Source organism: Petromyzon marinus, chromosome 68 (assembly GCF_048934315.1).
Source record: "Petromyzon marinus isolate PM22_M1 ecotype Great Lakes invasive population chromosome 68, UKy_Petmar_22M1.pri1.0, whole genome shotgun sequence".
NCBI classification, from domain to species: domain Eukaryota; kingdom Metazoa; phylum Chordata; class Hyperoartia; order Petromyzontiformes; family Petromyzontidae; genus Petromyzon; species Petromyzon marinus.
The window spans coordinates 4712585-4739030 of NC_133734.1; the positions used below are offsets into that span (position 1 = coordinate 4712585).

The window sequence follows — 26446 nt, forward strand, 5'->3', positions numbered from 1 at the left end:
ATTAAAATTATAGACTGATAATTTCTTTGTCAGTGGGCAAACGTACAAAATCCGCAGGGGATCAAATACTTTTTTCCCTCACTGTACACACACAGATCTTCGTGAGACCTCACCAGGGAGTGGTGGGTGTAGTGGTTAGCGCAACGCTGCGCTACGAACCCGGCGACCCGGGTGTGTGTGTCTGTGTGTGTGTCTGTGTGTGTCTGTGTGTGTGTCTGTGTGTGGGTCTGTGTGTGTGTCTGTGTGTGTCTGTGTGTCTGTGTGTGTGTGGCTACCTGCATGTATCCGGTCTCGGCGGTCTTCACGGCGGTGTCCACGAGGCCTTCGCGGCCGCCCATCGTGTGGAAGAAAAACTCCGTGGGGCTCAGGCCGGAGTAGAACGAGTTAGCCACGAAACCCTTCGCTGCTGGGATCTACACACACACAGTGACACACACAAACAGTCATACACACACAGTGACACACAGTGACACATACACACACACAGTGACACACAGTGACACACACACACACACAGTCACACACACACACAGGAGTAGAACGAGTTAGCCACGAAACCCTTCGCTGCTGGGATCTACACACACAGTGACACACACACAGTGACACACAGTGACACACACACGCAGTGACACAGTCACACACAGTGACACACACATACACACAGTGACACACACACTGTCACACACACACAGTGACACACACACAGTGACACACACACACACACATACAGTCACACACACACACAGGAGTAGAACGAGTTAGCCACGAAACCCTTCGCTGCTGGGATCTACACACACACAATCACAAACTCACACACAGGAGTAGAACGAGTTAGCCACGAAACCCTTCGCTGCTGGGATCTACAACAACAACAACAACCGCCATTCGCCACTAAGTGGCGGTGACGTCACCACGACGCTTGTGCAAGGCTATGTGCACCCTGAGGCCACGTGAAGTGTCGAACGCCCGCTGGCAGGAGGTCACGGGGCAGACCCAGGTGCCACGGGTCGACTGACTGAGATGACTGGCTGATGCACCACCTGTGCCCCCTACTGTGCCAACCTGCTGTGCTTTAGCCACCCGGCGCTCCGCTCGCTGTTGTGAGCGTCGCTCCTCCGCCCTCCTTTGTTGTTGGAGGGCGACTGCCTCCAACTGCCCAGTAGCATCCTTCACGAGCCTCCTCCACAGAGGCCGATCTTGACACCGCTGGTACCAGTCATCGGCAAGTCCACTCAGCTCCACGTCCTCCTGTACCACATCACTCCATCTCTTCTCCAGCCCGTGCCGCGCCCGCTTAGCCCCCTCAATCCGGCCAAACAAAAGCTGTTTCGGCATGCGGTGGCTGGGCATGCGGGCAACATGACCCAGCCATCGCAGCCTTGCCTGCCGGAGGAGCTCACCGATGGGACCCTGCCCAGATCTTTCAAGGATTTGTGAGCTCCTCACACAATCCAGTCTGGTTAAACCCAGGATGGATCGTAGGCAGGCCAGCCTAAATGTTTCTAACCGGCGAAGATGTTCCATTAGGGGGGTCCACGTTTCGCAAGCGTAGAGAAGGGAGGGAATGACCGTGGCCGAGAAGACCTGAAGCTTAGTGCGGAGCGACAGACCAGGTAGCTTCCACACAGCGTTACGCAACCGATGAAAAGATATTGCCGCTCGACTGATTCGGAGTGAGACCTCTGCTGTTAAACTGGAGCCGGTCATAAGCACACTGCCCAGGTATGGGAAACTCTCCACTCTCTCCACAACTGCCCCATCACCGATTGGGAGTTGTGGGGGTGGAGTGTCCAATGGTACAAAATACCCAGGCAGGTGCTTAGTTTTGGTGGGGCTGATGGTAAGGCCCCACCTCTTAGTGGCACGCTCCAGTCTCAGCAGCAGCGTCTCCAACTCCTCCTCTGACTGAGCAGCTATTACCAAGTCATCAGCATACATAACGTGGTTGAGCAATAGGGAGCCATCCCTTGACCGCACCCGGGCATCGATCAGCCTCCCATATTATCTGTACCATATGGAGATTCCCCCGGTACAGCTATTGAAGGCTTCACGAACTACGTGGTCAAAATAGATGTTAAATAATGTGGGAGCCAGAGGACATCCCTGTCGCACCCCAAGGTGTACAGGGAATGGCTCTGACTCCCGGCCACGTAGTTTTACCCGGGCCCGCTCACCATCATGAAGGTCCTTAATGATCGTGAGCAGAGGGTCAGGTACTCCAAAAGCACGAAGAACGACCCAGAGCCCAGGCCTACTGATGGTATCATAGGCCTTGACCAGGTCAATAAAGCAGAGATGTAGGTCTTGTTGGAATTCCCTACACCTCTGCTGTAGCAGACGGACAGAAAATATGGCATCTGTGCAGGACCGCCCTTTCCTGAAACCGCATTGGGGCTCCGCAAGCCTCTCCTCAGCGTGCCTGGCAAGGCGATGCTGAATAATCCTTGCCAGGACCTTTCCCGGCACACTGAGGAGTGAGATGCCCCTGTAGTTGTTACAGTCTGTGCGGTCCCCCTTCTTAAAAAGGGGGACCACCAGGGCATCCTTCCAATCCTGCGGAACCCGTCCAGTGGTCCAGACTGTTGTTATGATGTCATATAGGGCAGTCTGTGCACAAACGCCACCCTCCCTCAGCATTTCGCTTGGGAGATCATCTCTGCCCGCTGCCTTACCTGGTCTCAGACTCCGGATCGCCTTCAATACTTCCTCAGCAGATGGCACCTCAGCCAGCCACTCACAGGGGGTGACTTCATCCAATATTTGAGGCACCGCAGCCTCAGCAGGGTCATCCTCACTTTGTGCCACGATGTTTTCCTGGCTGAGGGATTTTCCCTCCCCCAGGACCTCACAGAAATGCTCAGCAAATCTGCGAACCTGTTCCTGGGGGTCGGAAATTGGATCACCGTTTTTTCCCCTAATGATGGTAATAGGTGTGGCGCTGCAGGTTACTTTTTTGATGGAGTTAAATAGAGATTTGTGATCACGGGCCACTGAGGCAGACTCCATCTCCTCAGCAACCCGCGACCACCACCCATCCTTGCAGCGCCTCACGGCTCTCCGAACCTCCGAGCGAAGGCTGCGGTAAGCCTCCTCATTCTCTGACGTGGGATTCTGTAGCCGATGACAGTGGGCCTGTCGCTTTTTCTCAACCATCGTGAACAACTCCTCTGTCATCCAGGGTGTCTGGGGAGGTCTGGACCGCGTACCCAAAGCAGCCATTGCAGCTGCATGAGTCACGGTCCTAAACCTCGCCCATTTACCCTCGACATCAGGAGGAGTCGGGGACGATGTCAATCCCAGCCGCAAGCGATGATGAAATTCTCGCTTGCAACTTTCATCAGATAACTGAGACCAGGCCACTTTAGGTTGGAATGGGGTCCTGGGTGTACACCCACCACCGGAGTGGAAGAATGGCAGGCGCATCTTACAGATGACTAGTCGATGGTCAGAGGGCAGATCAGCTCCACGGTAGGTCCTGGTGTCAAGGACATGGGCTCGCATTCGCTGGTCCGTCACTATGTAGTCCAGCAGATGTTCTTGCTTGGACCCGGCATGCATCCATGATGTTGTGTGGATGCGCCGATGCCGGAACAGCGTGTTGGTAATTACAAGCCCATGGGCTGCACAAAAATCTAGCAGCCTCCTACCGTTGTTATTGAGCTGATCTGGCCCATGCCCTCCAATCACTCCAGACCAGGTGCCAGTATCATGACCAACTCGGGCATTGAAGTCACCCAACATGATGACTCTATCCCGAGGGGCCACTTTAGCCAGCACCTGTGACAGGAGGTCATAGAAGGCATCTGACTCATCGGCTTTGCCTGCATCCCTCCACGGATGTTCATCTTCGGTGGGGGCATAAGTAACCACGACCACCATTCCTCGCCTCCGGTTGATGGGAAGGCGAGCCCAAAGTAGCCTGGGGCTTACAGCTTCCCACACCTCACCGCCACGCTCCCACGCCCCCTTCATTCTTTTGTTCAAAAGAAGACCCACACCCTGTTGTTTGGCAGTCTGCTGCCCCGAGTAGAGGACTGTCCACCCCTCATGGTGGCAGGAGCCAGAGCAGGTCCACCGGACCTCCTGAATGCCGCATAGATCCAGGCGGTACCGGTCCAGCTCCCGACAGAGGAGTGGCAGCCTCTCCTCTGCAGTGAGCGTTCGAACATTCCACGTGGCCAACCGTAGTGGCTTTTCGTTGTTTCTGGAGTAGCCCCGAGGGTAGGTATTCAATCTCCTGGCTCCGCCAATTGGGGTTTGGCCAGGAGACGTCATAGACGCCTGGCCCCCCGGGGCCTCCGGCACAAGCTTAGTTGTTACATATTTCAGTTTAATTCGTAGTTTCGTGGTAATTAATTGAAGGTGGAGGGGTTACCAGCCCCTCGCACCCGTCCAGAGCCCCCGTTTAGCCCCTGTGGTGGACACATATGCCATGAGGGGAGGAGCCAATCAAAATTGGATCTCCCCCCACAGCGCTGTCCACACAGTCACACACACACACAGTGACACACACACAGTCACACACACACAGTGACACACACACACACAGGAGTAGAACGAGTTAGCCACGAAACCCTTCGCTGCTGGGATCTACACACACAGTGACACACACAGACACACACACAGTGACACACACACACACAGTGACACAGTCACACACAGTGACACACACACACAGTGACACACACACACAGTGACACACACACATACACACAGTGACACACAGTGACACACACACGGTGACACACACAGTTACACAAACACACACAGGAGTAGAACGAGTTAGCCATGAAACCCTTCGCTGCTGGGATCTACACACACACAGTGACACACACAGTGACACACACACACACACAGTGACACACAGTGACACACACACACAGTGACACACACATACAGTTACACACACACAGTGACACACACACACAGGAGTAGAACGAGTTAGCCACAAAACCCTTCGCTGCTGGGATCTACAACAACAACAACCGCCATTCGCCACTAAGTGGCGGTGACGTCACCACGACGCTTGTGCCAGGCTATGTGCACCCTGAGGCCACGTGAAGTTTCGAACGCCCGCTGGCAGGAGGTCACGGGGCAGACCCAGGTGCCACGGGTCGACTGACTGAGATGACTGGCTGATGCACCACCTGTGCCTCCTACTGTGCCAACCTGCTGTGCTTTAGCCACCCGGCGCTCCGCTCATTGTTGTGAGCGTCGCTCCTCCGCCCTCCGTTGTTGTTGGAGGGCGACTACCTCCAACTGCCCAATAGCGTCCTTCACGAGCCTCCTCCACAGAGGCCGATCTTGACACCACTGGTACCAGTCATCGGCAAGTCCACTCAGCTCCACGTCCTCCTGTACCACATCACTCCATCTCTTCTCTAGCCCGTGCTGCGCCCGTTTAGCCCCCTCGATACGGCCGAACAAAAGCTGTTTCGGCATGCGGTGGCTGGGCATGCGGGCTACATGACCCAGCCATCGCAGCCTTGCCCGCCGGAGGAGCTCACCGATGGGACCTTGCCCAGATCTTTCAAGGATTTGTGAGCTCCTCACACAATCCAGTCTGGTTAAACCCAGGATGGATCGTAGGCAGGCCAGCCTAAATGTTTCTAACTGGCGAAGATGTTGCATTAGCGGGGTCCACGTTTCGCAAGCATAGAGAAGAGAGGCAATGACCGTGGCCGAGAAGACCTGAAGCTTAGTGCGGAGCGACAGACCAGGTAGCTTCCACACAGCGTTACGCAACCAATGAAAAGATATTGCCGCTCGACTGATTCGGAGTGAGACCTCTGCTGTTAAACTGGAGCCGGTCATAAGCACACTTCCCAGGTATGGGAAACTCTCCACTCTCTCCACAACTGCCCCATCACCGATTGGGAGTTGTGGGGGTGGAGTATCCGATGGTACAAAATACCCAGGCAGGTACTTAGTTTTGGTGGGGCTGATGGTAAGGTCCCATCTCTTAGTGGCACGCTCTAGTCTCAGCAGCAGCGTCTCCAACTCCTCCTCTGAATGAGCAGCTATTACCAAATCATCAGCATACATAACGTAGTTGAGGAATAGGGAGCCATCCCTTGACCGCACCCGGGCATCGATCAGCCTCCCATTATATCTGTACCATATGGAGATTCCCTCGGTACAGCTATTGAAGGCTTCACGAACTACGTGGTCGAAATAGATGTTAAATAATGTGGGAGCCAGAGGACATCCCTGTCGCACCCCAAGGTGTACAGCGAAAGGCTCGGACTCCCAGTCACGTAGTTTAACCCGGGCCCGCTCACCATCATGAAGGTCCTTAATGATCGTGAACAGAGGGTCAGGTACTCCAAAAGCACGAAGAACAACCCAGAGCCCAGGCCTATTGATGGTATCATAGGCCTTGACCAGGTCAATAAAGCAGAGATGTAGGTCTTGCTGGAATTTCCTACACCTCTGCTGTAGCAGACGGACAGAAAAGATGGCATCTGTGCAGGACCGCCCTTTCCTGAAACCGCATTGGGGCTCCGCAAGCCTCTCCTCAGCGTGCCTGGCAAGGCGATGTTGAATAATCCTTGCCAGGACCTTTCCCGGCACCCTGAGGAGTGAGATGCCCCTGTAGTTATTACAGTCTGTGCGGTCCCCCTTCTTAAAGAGGGGGACCACCAGGGCATCCTTCCAATCCTGCGGAACCCGTCCAGTGGTCCAGACTGTTGTTATGATGTCATATAGGGCAGTCTGTGCACAAACTCCACCCTCCCTCAGCATTTCGCTTGGGAAATCATCTCTGTCCGCTGCCTTTCCTGGTCTCAGACTCCGGATCGCCCTCAGTACTTCCTCAACAGATGGCACTTCAGTCAGCCACTCACAAGGGGTGACTTCTTCCAATATTTGAGGCACCGCAGCCTCAGCAGGGTAATCCTCACTTTGTGCCACGATGTTTTCCTGGCTGAGGGATTTTCCCTCCCCCAGGACCTCACAGAAATGCTCAGCAAATCTGCAAACCTGTTCCTGGGGGTCCGAGATTGGATCACCGTTTTTTCCCCTAATGATGGTAATAGGTGTGGCGCTGCAGGTTACTTTTTTGATGGAGTTAAATAGAGATTTGTGATCGCGGGCCACTGAGGCAGACTCCATCTCCTCAGCAACCCGCGACCACCACCCATCCTTGCAGCGCCTCACGGCTCTCCGAACCTCCGAGCGAAGGCTGCGGTAAGCCTCCTCATTCTCTGACGTGGGATTCTGTAGCCGATGACAGTGGGCCTGTCGCTTTTTCTCAACCATCCTGAACACCTCCTCTGTCAGCCAGGGTCTCTGGGGAGGTCTGGACCGCATACCCAAAGCAGCCAATGCAGCTGCATGAGTGACAGTCCTAAACCTCGCCCATGTACCCTCGACATCAGGAGGAGTGGGGGACGATGCCAAACCCAGCCGCAGGGGATGATGAAATTCTCGGTTGCAACTTTCATCAGATAACTGAGACCAGTCCACTTTAGGTTGGAATGGGGTCCTGGGTGTACAGTTGTCCCTCACTATAAGGCGGTTCACCTTTCGCGGCCACGCTGTTTCGCGGATTTTTTTAGTGTAATTTTGCATGCTTTTTTTTCCTGCGTACAGTATGAACGTGCATTGTGTTCAGCGTCCTGATTGGCTAAGGGAGAACCGCACATGTGTTCTGCGTCCTGATTAGCTAAGGGAGTACAGAATGCGTTCGGCTAGCCAGATTTACATAAATGTTCAATCGCTAGCAGTGTGACTCTGAAGTGCTGTATGTTTGCAAGTTTTCTACCCGAAAAAACCCATAATGTCGATGAAACGAACCGCAAGGAAAAAGGCACCTGCGGTCGCACCCAAAAGGCAGCGGAAGATGCTAACCATCGCAGAAAAAGTTGGACTTCTGGACATGCTAAAGGAAGGTAGACGTTACGCGGCTGTAGGGCGCCATTATGGAATAAATGAACCTTCGGTTCGTTACATAAAGGAGGAAAATAACACAAGGACGACGGCAGCAATAAGTTTTAACAGGGATGCAAAAAGGGTTGTAACTGTCCGCAACAAGACCATCGTAAGGATGGAGTCTGCTTTAGCTCCGTGGATCAGTGACAGCAGGAAAAAGAACATTCCGCTGGACACCAACATCATCCGCACAAAAGCTAAAAAAACTTTATGAAACCTTTGCTGACAGCGAGGAGCAAGATGATGCGGAGCCCGGGCCATCAAAGAGTGCTTTTCACGCAGAACCAAGCCCATTTAATGCCAGCAAGGGTTGATTTGACAAATTCCAGCAACGCTTTGGACCTAAAAGTGTTTCTCTGCATGGAGAGGCCGCCTCTGCAAATACCGCTGGAGCAGAGGCATACGTGAACAAATGTAAAGTGATCATTGAGGAAGGGATATATAACCTGACCAAGTTTTTAATATGGATGAGACAGGATTATTTTGGAAACGAATGCCCTCTCGCACCTTTATAATGCAGGACGAAGCCAAAGCCTCTGGATTTAAAGCCCAAAAAGATCGTGTGACTCTGGTTATGTGTGGAAATGCTGCGGGCTTTATGATAAAACCAGGGCTTATTTATAGGTCAAAAAATCCGAGAGCCCTAAAAAACAAAAATAAGAATGCGTTGCCCGTTTACTGGATGCACAACGCAAAGGCTTGGATGACAAAAGTGCTCAATCTGGATTGGTTCCAAAATTGTTTCATTCCGGAAGTCAAGCGTTACTTGAGAGGAAAAGGACTGGATTTTAAAGCGCTTCTGCTCGTGGACAACGCCGGAGGCCACGCTGATGATTTGTCGTATGATGGTGTGCAAATTGAATTTCTCCCGCCAAACACCACATCGCTGATTCAGCCCTTGGACCAAGGCATCATCCGCGCTTTCAAAGCGCTCTATACGCGCAACACCCTGCAGCATCTTGTTGAGGCTATGGACTCGGATCAAGATTTCTCACTAAAGGCCTTCTGGTGTGAATACACCATTGCATCATGTCTCCAAAATATTCAGAGGGCCATTCATGAGATAAAAACTGAAACTTTAAATGTCTGCTGGAAAAAAAAAAACTGTGGCCAGAGGCAGTGCACAACCCCACCGGATGCTCTCTTGATGAGATCCATCACTCTGCGGTAGATACAGCTGTGAATCTGGCTAAACAGCTTGGGGGAGATGGCTTTAATGGTATGACTCCCGGTGACATTAATGCCCTGATTGATGCCCACTCACAACCGCTGACTGATGAAGACCTGGCAGAGATGACAAAGCCACCAAGTGAGGATGATGGAGAAGAGGAAGAAGAGGACACAAGTGTTGGTAAAGAGGAGGATGGACTAACACTTGATCGCTGGGCAACCATGGTGAGAATGGCCACTGAACTTCAGAGAGCTGCGCAAGAATGGGACCCTTTGATGTTCCGTTCATTACAGTTCTCAAATATAATCGAAGGTGGCATGTCTGTTTATAAGAATCTTCTGGCCCAGAAGAAAAAACGGCGCCAACAACTACCCATAACTATGTTCTGCACTCGGAAAAAAACACCTGCAACAAGGCCTTCAGAGGAAAAAGACGTTACAGCGGAGCGGCGCCAGGACAAAGAGGCACCTTCAGAGGAGCTGTGAAATAAGCGAGTTACTGGTAATAATTTCTTATGTGTCAAACCTCGTAGATTGATCATTAAAATTAAATTTGTTAAAAATGTTTGGGCTTGAAAACAGGTTTTGATCTTTGGTTTCATTTACTAATATTGTACTTATTTTTTTTTTAATCTGCGAAAGTTTGAACTTTGAGAGTGTTTAAATAAGAGAGAAATGTGAGAAAATGTTAATGCCTGTCTGAGAAAAGTCTATAAAAGTGTGTGGTTAGGGGTTTTACGGCCTTAAAACATGTATAATAATTGTAACAAAATAAAGCTGATTACTTCGCGGATTTCGTCTATTGCGGGTTAATTTTAGAACTTATCCCCCGCGATGAACGAGGGACCACTGTACACCCACCACCGGAGCGGAAGAATGGCAGGCGCATCTTACAGATGACAAGTCGATGGTCAGAGGGCAGATCAGCTCCACGGTAGGTCCTGGTGTCAAGGACATGGGCTCGCATCCGCTGGTCTGCCACTATGTAGCCCCGCAGATGTTCTTGCTTGGACCCGGCATGCATCCATGATGTTGTGTGGATGCGCCGATGCCGGAACAGCGTGTTGGTAATTACAAGCCCATGGGCTGTACAAAAATCTAATTACAAGCCCATGGGCTGTACAAAAATCTAGCAGCCTCCTACCGTTGTTATTGAGCTGATCTCGCCCATGCCTTCCAATCACTCCAGATCAGGTGCCAGCATCATGACCAACTCGGGCATTGAAGTCACCCAACAAGATGACTCTATCCCGAGGGGCCACTTTAGCCAGCACCTGTGACAGGAGGTCATAGAAGGCATCTGACTCATCAGCTTTGCCTGCATCCCTCCACGGATGTTCGTCTTCGGTGGGGACATAAGTAACCACGACCACCACTCCTCCCCTCTGATTGAGGGGAAGGCGAGCCCAAAGTAGCCTGGGGCTTACAGCTTCCCACACCTCACCGCCACGCTCCCACGCCCTCTTCATTCTTTTGTTCAAAAGAAGAGCCACTCCCTGTTGTTTGGAAGTCTGCTGCCCCGAGTAGAGGACTGTCCACCCCTCATGGTGGCAGGAGCCAGAACCGGTCCACCGGACATCCTGAATGCCACAGAGATCCAGGCGGTACCGAGTGGCAGCCTCTCCTCCGCAGTGAGCGTTCGAACATTCCACGTGGCCATCCGTAGTGGCTTTTCGTTGTTTCTGGAGGAGCCCCGAGGGTAGAGATTCAATCTCCTGGCTCCGCCAATTGGGGTTTGGCCAGGAGACGTCATAGACGCCTGTCCCCCCGGGGCCTCCGGCACAAGCTTATTAGTTATATATTTCAGTCATAGTTTAATGGTAATTAATTTAAGGTGGAGAGCTTACCAGCCTCTCGCACCCGTCCAGAGCCCCCGTTTAGCCACTGTGGTGGTCACAGACGCCATGAGGGGAGGAGCCAATCGGAATTGGACCTTCCCCCACAGCACTGTCCACGAAAGAGTTGCCCGTCCGGCACCGCGAAGAGGTAGGGGGTTGTTTTACCGATAGACACACACAGGCACACACAGACACAGACACACGAAGACACACACACACACACAGACAAACCTTTGAGTGTTTGTCAAAGTGTGGCAGTGATCGGTCCTCAAAGCCGTTGGGGATGCGGGAGCCGCTGATGGCCTGCTGCCCCACACACGCGATCATCTGGGAGATGTTGATGAAGGATCCTAGATAGACATACACACAGATAGACACACACACAGATAGACACACACACAGATAACACTCGTTGTTGTGAGGGTGACTGCCTCCAACTGCCCAGTAGCGTCCTTCACGAGCCTCCTCCACAGAGGCCGATCTTGACACCGCTGGTACCAATTCTAGATTTGAAGCTTTCGTGACTGCAAGGATCCATACTCTTTGGTTCTATTCGGTAAAGTCACGTAGGTAAAAATAATATAACAAAAAATCACGACGTTTCGGCCACAACACAAGTGGCCTTCATCAGGTGAAGGGACTGGACTGTCCAGAGGACAGCGTTGGAGTGAAGACAGCAAGCCCAGGTCGCGTCCTTTAAGCTGTGTGGGAGGAAATAAAAAAACGCCTTGACACGGTGGGGGGGGGGGGAGTTTACATAATGTTGGTGTGAAGGGAAATAAGCTGCTGTGAAAGTTTGGAATACCACTACTTGAATAAATATACTGTACCATTGAATATTAGTTTAATGTTTGGTTTTATTTAGAACATCTTAACAATGATTGCTTAATTTGAAACCATCCTCTTGGTTGAAATTGTGTCTGTGTTTGTAAATCTGAATTGCCTCGTGGACAAATCTCTGATAAACAGTACACAAAATCCATGACCTGATCCCATCCGTGAAGGATGTCGTTCCTGACTTACAGTACCCCGGGGTTTACAAATTGAGTTGTACCTGTGGTGACTGCTATATCGGGGAGACGATACGACATGTCTCTGACCGAATTCGCGAGCACAAATCAGATTTGAAACACGGCAGAACGAATTATTCTGCCGTAGCTGATCTCCGATACCAAGGTTCTCTGCAAACCCACGGGTTTTTATCAGAGATCTGTTCACGAGGCAATTCAGATTTACAAACACAGACACAATTTCAACCGAGAGGATGGTTTCAAATTAAGCAATCATTGGAAAGATGTTCTAAATCAAACCAAACATTAAACAAATTTTCAGTGGTACAGTATATTTATTCAAGTAGTGGTATTCCAAACTTTCACAGCAGCTTATTTCCCTTCACACCAACATTATGTAAACTCCCACCCCCCCCCCCCCACCGTGCCGGTCCAGTACATCATTTTATGCTAATTCCTTTGTCAAGGCGTTTTTTTGTTTCCTCCCACACAGCTTAAAGGACGCGACCTGGGCTTGCTGTCTTCACTCCAACGTTGTCCTCTGGACAGTCCAGTCCCTTCACCTGATGAAGGCCACTTGTGTTGTGGCTGAAACGTCGTAATTTTTTGTTATTTTATTTTTACCTACGTGACTTTACCGAATAGAACCAAAGAGTACCGCTGGTACCAGTCATCGGCAAGTCCACTCAGCTCCACGTCCTCCTGTACCACATCACTCAATCTCTTCTCTAGCCCGTGCCGCGCCCGTTTAGCCCCCTCGATCCGGCCGAACAAAAGTTGTTTCGGCATGCGGTGGCTGGACATGCGGGCTACATGACCCAGCCATCGCAGCCTTGCCCGCCGGAGGAGCTCACCGATGGGACCTTGCCCAGATCTTTCAAGGATTTGTGAGCTCCTCACACAATCCAGTCTGGTTAAACCCAGGATGGATCGTAGGCAGGCCAGCCTAAATGTTTCTAACCGGCGAAGATGTTCCATTAGGAGGGTCCACGTTTCGCAAGCGTAGAGAAGGGAGGGAATGACCGTGGCCGAGAAGACCTGAAGCTTAGTGCGGAGCGACAGACCAGGTAGCTTCCACACAGCGTTACGCAACCGATGAAAAGATATTGCCGCTCGACTGATTCGGAGCGAGACCTCTGCTGTTAAACTGGAGCCAGATAGACACACACACAGAGAGACACACACACAGAGACACACACAGATAGACACACAGTGATACACACACGCAGATAGACACACACAGAGAGACACACACAGAGAGACACACACACGCAGATAGACATACACACAGATAGACACACACGCACAGACAGACACACACAGATAGACACACACACACAGAGACACACACAGTGATACACACACAGATAGACACAGAGATAGGCACACACAGATAGACACACACACGCAGATAGACACACACAGATAGACATACACACAGATAGACACACACACAGAGAGACACACACACACAGATAGACACACACACAGATAGATACACACACAGAGAGACACACACAGTGATACACACACAGATAGACACACAGAGATAGGCACACATACAGATAGACACACACACGCAGATAGACATACGCACAGATAGACACACACACACAGATAGACACACACACAGATAGACACACACACGCAGAGAGACACACACACAGATAGACACACACACAGATAGACACACACACAGAGAGACACACACAGAGAGACACACACACACAGAGACACAGAGAGATATAAAACGATTCCCTGCCGTCACGACAGATTTTAAAGTCGTGGTTTGGTGAGGGGTTTGTGGGTCACATGCAACAGAACGTGGACAATTCGTCACTAGTAGAGCACTAGCGTGTAGTGTATAGTGTAGTGTATAGTGTAGTGTAGTGTGTAGTAGTGTATAGTGTAGTAGTGTATTGTATATAGTGTAGTGTATAGTAGTGTAGTGCATAGTGTAGTGCATAGTATAGTGTAGTGTATAGTGTAGTAGTGTATAGTGTAGTAGTGTATAGTGTAGTGTATAGTGTAGTGTTTATTGGTGTAGTGTAGTGTGTAGTAGTGTATAGTGTAGTATATAATGTAGTGTATAGTGTAGTGTGTAGTGTAGTGTGTAGTGTAGTGTATAGTGTAGTGTATAGTGTAGTGTTTATTGGTGTAGTGTAGTGTGTAGTAGTGTATAGTGTAGTGTAGTATGTAGTGTAGTAGTGTATAGTGTATATAGTGTATTGTGTAGTGCATAGTGTTGTGTATAGTGTAGTGTAGCAGTATTTAGTATAGTGTACAGTGTAGTGTATAGTGTAGTGTTTATTGGTGTAGTGTAGTGTGTAGTAGTGTATAGTGTAGTATGTAGTGTAGTCGTGTACAGTGTATATAGTGCAGTGTGTAGTGTATAGTGTAGTGTATAGTGTAGTGTATAGTGTAGTGTAGCAGTATTTAGTGTAGTGTACAGTGTAGTGTATAGTGTAGTGTATAGTGTATAGTGTTGTGTATAGTGTAGTGTAGCAGTATTCAGTGTAGTGTATAGTGTAGTGTATAGTGTAGTGTATAGTGTAGTATATAGTGTAGTGTATAGTGTAGTGTATAGTGTAGTGTTTATCATTAGACCTCCTTTGCCAGTACCCTAATGTAATAATAATAGGGTTTGTCCCTTTTTGGCATCCTCTGGTCGAGCACCAATTGGGTCGAGGCTCAAAAGAAAGCCGTCCCTTGGTGTGGACCAATCAGTATCAAGGACAATGCACCATATATTATCAACGTGTGTGTGTTTTGTTTGCATTTTGACTGCAGGTATTGTAGTTAATGCAGTAACATGAATCCTTTGTAAAAAGGTTTCAGTTTTGTTGCCAGAGAAAAAAAAGGGGACCAACCCTCTAAACATTGTAGTGCAGGGGTCACCAAACTTTTTTCACAGCGGGCCGGATAAACATTCTGTTCAATACTTGGGGGCGGGATAAGATGCATGTGTTTGTGGGTGTGTTGCCATGGAAACCACGCTAACGTGTTGCCATGACGTTGCCATGGAAACCACGGTAACGTCAGAGCGTAGGCGGAGCTACCACGAGCCGGGGAAGGACTTCGGATGGCGCGAAATTACCAAACATTTCAATAAACAAGAACATCTAGATACAATAATTTACAATTTAAAATAGTACATTTAAAGAACATAGCAGTCAGGAGGTCTCCGCACGCGTGAAGATCTCCTGGTATTCTAAACATAATATTTAAATTGTATCACAACGTCTCGTGTTCCATACGTTTTATCAACCAAATTCAAGCACCGCTGGCGGGCCTGGTGGACTGACGTCGCGGGCCGGATTCGGCTCGCGGGCCGTAGTTTGGTGACCCCTGGTGTAGTGTATAGTGTAGTGTATAGTGTAGTGTATAGTGTAGTGTAAAGTGTAGTGTAGTGTAGTAGTGTGTAGTAGTGTAGTATAAAGTGTAGTATGTAGTGTATAGTGTAGTGTATAGTGTAGTAGTATATAGTGTAGTGTACTATATAGTGTAGTAGTGTATAGTAGTGTAGTGTAGTAGTGTAGTGTAGTAGTGTAGTGTGTAGTCTAGTGTATAGTGTAGTGTATAGTGTAGTGTATAGTGTAGTGTATAGTGTAGTGTATAGTGTAGTAGTATATAGTGTAGTGTACTATATAGTGTAGTGTATAGTAGTGTAGTGTAGTAGTGTAGTGTGTAGTCTAGTGTATAGTGTCGTGTATAGTAGTGTAGTATATAGTGTAGTGTATAGTGTAGTGTAGTAGTATATAGTGTAGTGTATAGTGTGGTATATAGCGTAGTGTATAGTGTAGCAGTGTAGTGTAGTATATAGTGTAGTGTATAGTGTAGTGTGTAGTGTATAGTGTAGTAGTGTAGTATATAGTGTAGTGTATAGTGTAGTAGTGTAGTGTAGTATATAGTGTAGTGTAGTATATAGTGTAGTGTATAGTGTAGAATGAGAGTACAGCACATCGGTGCGATGGAGAGCTGAGCCACCACCACACATCGTCGCTACGACAACAACGGAGCTGCGAGTCTCTAAGGGCTCCTTGGCGCTCACCCTTAGAGCCACACAGGGCCATGGTGAGAGGACTGTTGGTCTTGTGCAGCTCACGCAGACACGCACTGCCAGCGTGATCTCTGATGACGGAGAGCTCCTTCAGAATCACAGCCTACACACACAGACACACACACAGACACACACAGATACACACACAGTCACACACACACAGACACACACACAGACACACACACACAGTCACACACAGACATAGTCACACACACAGTCACACACACACAGACACAAACACACAGACACACACAGATGTTGATGATGGTGATGATGGTAGTGATATTGATCGCAGTAATATTAATACTAGTAATAGTGATGGTACTGATACTAGTAATAGTGATAGTAGTGATACTATCAATAGTCATATTGATATTAGTAATAGTGATAGTAGTAATAGTGATAGTAGTAATAGTGATATTGAAAAAGTAATAGTGATAGTAGTAATACTAGTAATAGTGATGGTAGTGATAGTAGTAATAGTGATAGTAGTGATACTAGTAATAGTAGCAATAGTGATAGTAGTAAGTGATAGTAGTGATAATAGTAATAGTGATATTGATAGTAGTAATAGTCGTAATAGTGATGGTACTGATACTAGTAGTAGTGATAGTAGTAATAGTGATAGTAGTGATAATAGTAATAGTGATAGTAGTGATAGTAGTAATAGTGATAGTAGTAATAGTGATAGTATTGATAGTAGTAAAAGTGATAGTAGTAATAGTGATATAAGTGATAGTAGTAATAGTGATAGTAGTGATAGCGATACTAGTAATAGTAGTAATAGTAATAATAGTGATAGTAGTGATACTAGTAATAGTAGTAATAGTGATAGTAGTAATAGTGATAGTAGTGATAGTAGTAATAGTGATAGTAATAATAGTGATAGTAGTGATACTAGTAATAGTAGTAATAGTGATACTAGTAATAGTAGTAATAGTGATAGTAGTAATAGTGATAGTAGTAATACTAGTAATAGTAGTAATAGTGATACTAGTAATAGTAGTAATAGTGATAGTAGTAATAGTGATAGTAGTGATAGTGATACTAGTAATAGTAGAAATAGTGATAGTAGTAATACTAGTAATAGTAATACTAGTAATAGTAGTAATAGTGATAGTAGTGATACTAGTAATAGTGATACTAGTAATAGTGATACTAGTAATAGTAGTAATAGTAATAATAGTGATAGTAGTAATAGTGATAGTAGTAATAGTGATAGTAATAGTGATAGTAGTAATACTAGTAATAGTAATACTAGTAATAGTAGTAATAGTGATAGTAATAGTGATAGTAGTAATACTAGTAATAGTAATACTAGTAATAGTAGTAATAGTGATAATATCGGTCGTGACGAGCGAGGCGTCAGTGGCCACCTCAAGCGTTTGCTCTGCAGTGCAGCCCGGCTGGGGCTGCAGCCGCCCGGCGTGGAGCTGCGCTATGAAGTCTTGGCACTTGGCGTAGCCCTCGGTGAGCAGCTCCTGCTTGGCACGCAGCAGCCCTCGGCCCGGAGTCACGTCGCCTATGCCGACCGAGAAGCCCCGGTTGGCTGTGACACGGTGAGAGAGAGACACGGTGAGAGAGACACGGGGAGGGAGAGAGAGACACGGTGAGAGAGACACGGGGAGAGAGAGACAAGGGGAGAGAGACCCGGTGAGAGAGAGACCCGGTGAGAGAGAGAGACACGGTGAGAGAGAGACACGGTGAGAGAGAGACACGGTGAGAGAGACACGGTGAGAGAGACACGGGGAGAGAGAGACATGGTGAGAGAGACACGGGGAAGGAGAGAGACATGGTGAGAGAGACACGGTGAGAGAGACACGGGGAGAGAGACACGCGGAGAGAGACACGGTGAGAGAGAGACACGATGAGAGAGAGACATGGTGAGAGAGACACGGGGAGAAAGACATGGAGAGAGAGAGAGACACGGGGAGAGAGACACGGTGAGAGAGACACGGAGAGAGAGACATGGGGAGAGAGACATGGTGAGAGAGACACGGAGAGAAAGAGAGACACGGTGAGAGAGACAAGGTGCGTGTGTGCGCGTGTGTGTGTCTGTGTGTAGGTGTGAGTGTGTGCCTGTGTGTGTGTGTGAGTGTGTGTATGTATGTGTGTGAGTGTGTATGTGTGTTTAACAGCAGAGGTCTCATTCCGAATCAGTCGAGCGGCAATATCTTTTCATCGGTTGCGTAACGCTGTGTGGAAGCTACCTGGTCTGTCGCTCCGCACTAAGCTTCAAGTCTTCTCGGCCACGGTCATTCCCTCCCTTCTCTACGCTTGCGAAACGTGGACCCCCCTAATGGAACATCTTCGCCGGTTAGAAACATTTAGGCTAGCCTGCCTACGATCCATCCTGGGTTTAACCAGACTGGATTGTGTGAGCTCACAAATCCTTGAAAAGATCTGGGCAAGGTCCCATCGGTGAGCTCCTCCGGCGGGCAAGGCTGCGATGGCTGGGTCATGTAGCCAGCATGCCCAGCCACCGCATGCCGAAACAGCTTTTGTTCAGTCGGATTGAGAGGGCTAAACGGGCGCGGCACGGGCTAGAGAAGAGATGGAGTGATGTGGTACAGGAGGACGTGGAGCTGAGTGGACTTGCCGATGGCTGGAACCAGCGGTGTCAAGATCGGCCTTTGTGGAGGAGGCTCGTGAAGGACGCTACTGGGCAGTTGGAGGTAGTCGCCCTCCAACAACAACGGAGGGCGGAGGAGCGATGCTCACACCAACGAGCGGAGCGCCGGGTGGCTGAAGCACAGTGGGTTGGCACAGTAGGGGGCACAGGTGGTGCAACAGCCAGTCATCTCAGTCAGTCGACCCGTGGCACCTGGGTCTGCCCCGTGACCTCCTGCCAGCGGGCGTTCGACACTTCACGTGGCCTCAGGGCGCACATAGCCTGGCACAAGCGTCGTGGTGACGTCACCGCCACTTAGTGGTGAATGGCGGTTGTTGTTGTTGTATGTGTGTGAGTGTGTGTGTGAGTGTCTGTGTGTGTGTATGTTTGTGTGTGTCTGTGTGTGTGTGTGTGTGTATGTGTGTGAGTGTGTGTGAGTGTGTGTGTGCGTGTCTTTGTCTGTGTGTGTCTGTGTGAGTGTGTGTCTGTGTGAGTGTGTGTGTGTATGTGTGTGAGTGTGTGTCTGTGTGTGTGAGTGTGTGAGTGTGTGTGTGAGTGTGTGTGTGAGTGTGTGTGTGTGTCTGTGTGTGTGAGTGTGTGTGTGCGTGAGCGTTGCTGTGTCTCCTCACAAAGGAAGGCCGGTGCCATCCGCGCCAGGCGCGACATCCCAGACGCGGCCGATTCCTGACCCCAATCACGGAGCAGCAGGTAGAAGACGCTGGCCTTGGAGCCTGAGCCAAGCGTGGCCTTGTCCAGGCTTCCCGCCAGCAGCTCACTGTTCTCTATCACTACGACTACAGAGACACAGACACACAGAGACAGATACACACAGAGACACAGAGACACACAGATACACAGAGACACATATACACAGAGACAGAGACACAGACACACAGAGACAGACATACACAGAGACACAGACACAGAGACACAGACAGACACAGAGACAGAGACACAGAGAGAGACAGAGAGAGATAGGTAGAAGACGCTGGCCTTGGAGCCTGAGCCAAGCGTGGCCTTGTTCAGGCTTCCCGCTAGCAGCTCACTGTTCTTTATCACTACGACTACAGAGACACAGAGACACAGATACAGAGACACAGATACAGAGACACAGAGACAGAGACACAGAGACAGAGACACAGAGACAGAGACAGATACACACAGAGACAGACACAGAGACAGATACACACAGAGACACAGAAACACAGAGAGAGACAGAGACAGATACACACAGAGACACAGAGACAGAGACACAGAGAGAGACAGAGAGAGATAGGTAGAAGACGCTGGCCTTGGAGCCTGAGCCAAGCGTGGCCTTGTTCAGGCTTCCTGCCAGCAGCTCACTGTTCTCTATCACTACGACTACAGAGACACAGACACACAGAGACACATACACACAGAGACACAGAGACAGAGACACACAGATACACAGAGACACATATACACAGAGACAGAGACACAGACACACAGAGACAGACATACACAGAGACACAGACACAGAGACACAGACAGACACAGAGACAGAGACACAGAGAGAGACAGAGAGAGATAGGTAGAAGACGCTGGCCTTGGAGCCTGAGCCAAGCGTGGCCTTGTTCAGGCTTCCCGCTAGCAGCTCACTGTTCTTTGTCGCTACGACTACAGAGACACAGAGACACAGATACAGAGACACAGAGACAGAGACACAGAGACAGAGACACAGAGACAGAGACACAGAGACAGAGACAGATACACACAGAGACAGACACAGAGACAGATACACACAGAGACACAGAGACACAGAGAGAGACAGAGACAGATACACACAGAGACACAGAGACACAGAGACAGAGACACAGAGACACAGAGAGAGACAGAGAGAGATAGGTAGAAGACGCTGGCCTTGGAGCCTGAGCCAAGCGTGGCCTTGTTCAGGCTTCCCGCCAGCAGCTCACTGTTCTCTATCACTACGACTACAGAGACACAGACACACAGAGACACATACACACAGAGACACAGAGATAGACAGACAGACAGAGAGGCAGAGACAGAGACACAGAGACAGACAGAGAGGTAGAAGACGCTGGCCTTGGAGCCTGAGCCCAGCGTGGCCTTGTCCAGGCATCCCGCCAGCAGCTCACTGTTCTCTATCACTACGACTACAGAGACACAGACACACAGAGACACACAGACAGATACACACAGAGACACAGAGATAGACAGACAGACAGACAGAGAGGCAGAGACAGAGACACAGAGACAGACAGAGAGGTAGAAGACGCTGGCCTTGGAGCCTGAGCCCAGCGTGGCCTTGTCCAGGCATCCCGCCAGCAGCTCACTGTTCTCTATCACTACGACTACAGAGACACAGACACACAGAGACACAGATACACACAGATACACAGAGACAGATACACACAGAGACACAGAGACAGATACACACAGAGACAGAGACACAGAAACAGAGACACAGAGACACAGCCACAGAGACACAGACACAGATATACAGAGACAGAGAGACACAGAGCGACACAGATAGAGACACAGAGACAGACACAGAGACACATACACAGAGACACAGAGACACAGATACACAGAGACAGATACACACAGAGACACAGAAACAGATACACACAGAGACAGAGACACAGAAACAGAGACACAGACACACGAACACAGAGAGAGAGACACACAGAGACAAACACAGAGACGCAGACACACAGATACACAGAGACAGAGAGACACAGAGACACAGAGCGACACAGAGACAGACACAGAGACAGATACACACAGAGACACAGAGACACAGAGAGAGACAGAGACAGATACACACAGAGACACAGAGACACAGAGACAGAGACACAGAGACACAGAGAGAGACAGAGAGAGATAGGTAGAAGACGCTGGCCTTGGAGCCTGAGCCAAGCGTGGCCTTGTTCAGGCTTCCCGCCAGCAGCTCACTGTTCTCTATCACTACGACTACAGAGACACAGACACACAGAGACACATACACACATAGACACAGAGATAGACAGACAGACAGAGAGGCAGAGACAGAGACACAGAGACAGACAGAGAGGTAGAAGACGCTGGCCTTGGAGCCTGAGCCCAGCGTGGCCTTGTTCAGGCTTCCCGCCAGCAGCTCACTGTTCTCTATCACTACGACTACAGAGACACAGACACACAGAGACACAGAGACAGATACACACAGAGACACAGAGATAGACAGACAGACAGAGAGGCAGAGACAGAGACACAGAGACAGACAGAGAGGTAGAAGACGCTGGCCTTGGAGCCTGAGCCCAGCGTGGCCTTGTCCAGGCATCCCGCCAGCAGCTCACTGTTCTCTATCACTACGACTACAGAGACACAGACACACAGAGACACAGATACACACAGATACACAGAGACAGATACACACAGAGACACAGAGACAGATACACACAGAGACAGAGACACAGAAACAGAGACACAGAGACACAGCCACAGAGACACAGACACAGATATACAGAGACAGAGAGACACAGAGCGACACAGATAGAGACACAGAGACAGACACAGAGACACATACACAGAGACACAGAGACACAGATACACAGAGACAGATACACACAGAGACACAGAAACAGATACACACAGAGACAGAGACACAGAAACAGAGACACAGACACACGAACACAGAGAGAGAGACACACAGAGACAAACACAGAGACGCAGACACACAGATACACAGAGACAGAGAGACACAGAGACACAGAGCGACACAGAGACAGACACAGAGACAGATACACACAGAGACACAGAGACACAGAGAGAGACAGAGACAGATACACACAGAGACACAGAGCCAGAGACACAGAGACACAGAGAGAGACAGAGAGAGATAGGTAGAAGACGCTGGCCTTGGAGCCTGAGCCAAGCGTGGCCTTGTTCAGGCTTCCCGCCAGCAGCTCACTGTTCTCTATCACTACGACTACAGAGACACAGACACACAGAGACACATACACACAGAGACACAGAGATAGACAGACAGACAGAGAGGCAGAGACAGAGACACAGAGACAGACAGAGAGGTAGAAGACGCTGGCCTTGGAGCCTGAGCCCAGCGTGGCCTTGTTCAGGCTTCCCGCCAGCAGCTCACTGTTCTCTATCACTACGACTACAGAGACACAGACACAAAGAGACACAGAGACAGATACACACAGAGACACAGAGATAGACAGACAGACAGAGAGACAGAGACACAGAGACAGACAGAGAGGTAGAAGACGCTGGCCTTGGAGCCTGAGCCCAGCGTGGCCTTGTCCAGGCATCCCGCCAGCAGCTCACTGTTCTCTATCACTACGACTACAGAGACACAGACACACAGAGACACAGAGACAGATACACACAGAGACACAGAGATAGACAGACAGACAGAGAGGCAGAGACAGAGACACAGAGACAGACAGAGAGGTAGAAGACGCTGGCCTTGGAGCCTGAGCCCAGCGTGGCCTTGTCCAGGCATCCCGCCAGCAGCTCACTGTTCTCTATCACTACGACTACAGAGACACAGACACACAGAGACACAGATACACACAGATACACAGAGACAGATACACACAGAGACACAGAGACAGATACACACAGAGACAGAGACACAGAGACACAGAGACACAGAGACACAGCCACAGAGACACAGACACAGATATACAGAGACAGAGAGACACAGAGCGACACAGATAGAGACACAGAGACAGACACAGAGACACATACACAGAGACACAGAGACACAGATACACAGAGACAGATACACACAGAGACACAGAAACAGATACACACAGAGAAAGAGACACAGAAACAGAGACACAGAGACACAGACACACAAACACAGAGAGAGAGACACACAGAGACACAGAGACAAACACAGAGACGCAGACACACAGATACACAGAGACAGAGAGACACAGAGACACAGAGCGACACAGATAGAGACACAGAGACAGACAGAAAGACATACAGGCAGACACAGGGACTGGTGTGTGTACTGTGTGTGTGTACTGTGTGTGTAGTGTGTATACTGTGTGTGTACTGGGTATGTGTACAGTGTGTGTAGTGTGTGTAGTGTGTGTGTACTGTGTGTACTGTGTGTGTAGTGTGTGTACTATGTGTGTGTACTATGTGTGTGTAGTATGTGTGTGTGTAGTGTGTGTGTACTGTGTGTGTACTGTGTATGCACTGTGTGCTTTGTTTGTGTGTGTACTGTGTGTGTACTGTGTATGTACTGTGTGTGTGTACTGTGTGTGTGCACTGTGTGTGGTGTGTGTGTACTGTGTGTGTAGTGTGTGTGCACTGTGTGTGTACTGTGTGTGTGTACTGTGTGTGTGTGTCCTGTGTGTAATGTGTGTATGTACTGTGTGTGTATGTGTACTGTGTGTATGTACTGTGTGTACTGTGTGTGTGTATACTGTGTGTGTGTACTGTGTGTACTGTGCATGTGTGTATCCTGTGTGTAATGTGTGTGTGCACTGTGTGTGTGTGTACTGTGTGTACTGTGTGTACTGTGTGTGTATGTGTGTGTAGTGTGTACTGCGTGTGTACTGTGTGTGTGTACTGTGTGTGTGTACTGCGTGTGTGTACTGCGTGTGTGTACTGTGTGTGTGTACTGTGTGTGTGTACTGCGTGTGTACTGCGTACATGAGTCACTAGTACAGAGGTCTTCCCCGTGCCCACTGTACTGTGTGTACTGTGTGTGTACTGTGTGTGAGTGTGCACTGTGTGTGTGTACTGCGTGTGTACTGCGTACATGAGTCACTAGTACAGAGGTCTTCCCCGTGCCCACTGTACTGCTTCCCGCGAGTGCGCAGATTCAGACGCACCGGGTCCCTGAGGTTAGGACGCAGGATGAGGGAGAAGATCTGTTTGCCTGTCCACAGAGACACAGGCTGCATACACACACACAGTACACACACAGCACACACAGCACACACGCACAGTTACACACACAGTACACACACAGCACACAATTACACACACACAGTACACAACAAGTACACACACAGTTTGCCTGTCCACAGAGACACAGGCTGCACACACACACACAGTTACACACAGTTACACACACACAGTACACACACAGTACATACATAGTACACACACACACAGTACACACACATAGTGCACACACACACAGTACACACACACACAGTACACACACACAGTTACACACACACAGTACACACACACAGTACACACACACAGTACACACACACACAGTACACACACAGTACACACACACACAGTACACACACATAGTAAACACACACAGTACACACACACAGTACACACACAGTACACACACAGCACACACACACACAGTTACACACACACAGTTACACACACAGTACACACACAGTTTGCCTGTCCACAGAGACACAGGCTGCACGCAGCACACACAGTACACACAGTACATACACAGTACACACACAGCACACACACACACAGTTACACACACACAGTACACACACAGTACACACACACACACAGTACACACACATAGTGCACACACACACAGTACACACACACACAGTACACACACAGTACACACACACAGTTACACACACACAGTACACACACAGTACACACACACACACAGTACACACACACAGTACACACACAGTACACACACATAGTTACACACATACAAAACACACACACAGTACACACACACAGTACACACACAGTACACACACAGTTACACACAGTTACACACACACAGTACACACACACAGTTACACACACAGTTTGCCTGTCCACAGAGATACAGGCTGCACGCAGCACACACAGTACACACAGTACACACACACACAGTAGACACACACAGTTACACACACACAGTACACACACACAGTACACACACACACAGTATACAAACACAGTACACACACAGTTACACACACACATTACACACACACATTACACACACAGTAGACACACAAAGTACACACACAGTACACACACAGTACACACACACAGTACACACACACAATACACACACACAGTTACATACACACAGTACACACAGTACACACACAGTACACACACACACAGTACACACACAGTACACACACAGTACACACACAGAGTTACACACACAGTACACACACAGTACACACACACAGTACACACAAACAGTTACTCACACAGTACACACACACACAGTACACACACACAGTTACACACAGTACACACACACAGTTACACACAGTACACACACACAGTACACACACAGTTTGCCTGTCCACAGAGAAACAGGCTGCACGCAGCACACACAGTACACACACACAGTACACACACAGCACACACACACAGTTACACACACAGTACACACACACAGTTACACACACACAGTACACACACAGTACGATTGGCCCCTCCTCTCATGGCATCTGTTACCACCACAGTGGCTAAACGGGGGCTCTGGACGGGTGTGAGGGGCTGGTAACCCCTCGACCTTCAAAAATTTGCCACTAAACCACGTCTAAAATATGTAACTAAAAAGCTTGTGCCGGAGGCCCGGGGAGACAGGCGTCTATGACGTCTCCTGGCCAAACCCCAATTGGCGGAGCCAGGAGATTGAATCTCTACCCTCGGGGCTCCTCCAGAAACAACGAAAAGCCACTACGTGTGGCCACGTGGAATGTTCGAACGCTCACTGCGGAGGAGAGGCTGCCACTCCTCTGTCGGGAATTGGACCGGTACCGCCATGATCTCTGTGGCATTCAGGAGGTCCGGTGGACCGGTTCTGGCTCCTGCCACCATGAGGGGTGGGACAGTCCTCTACCCGGGGCAGCAGACTGCCAAACAA

The 26446-nt window shown here is 49.4% G+C and overlaps 1 protein-coding gene across 2 annotated transcripts in view; it reads right to left on the minus strand.

The window, feature by feature from the left end:
* Positions 1 to 26446, minus strand: part of POLR3A (RNA polymerase III subunit A) — a 92182-nt gene that overhangs the window by 33231 nt on the left and 32505 nt on the right. For both annotated transcript variants that reach the window (XM_076054824.1, XM_032978694.2), the window contains 6 exons: positions 24386 to 24524; positions 19251 to 19415; positions 17387 to 17559; positions 16002 to 16113; positions 11172 to 11290; positions 276 to 413 (listed from right to left, as the gene is read on the minus strand). In XM_076054824.1, coding sequence (XP_075910939.1) covers positions 276 to 413; positions 11172 to 11290; positions 16002 to 16113; positions 17387 to 17559; positions 19251 to 19415; positions 24386 to 24524 — 846 coding nt within the window. The remainder of the gene's footprint in view (positions 1 to 275; positions 414 to 11171; positions 11291 to 16001; positions 16114 to 17386; positions 17560 to 19250; positions 19416 to 24385; positions 24525 to 26446) is intronic.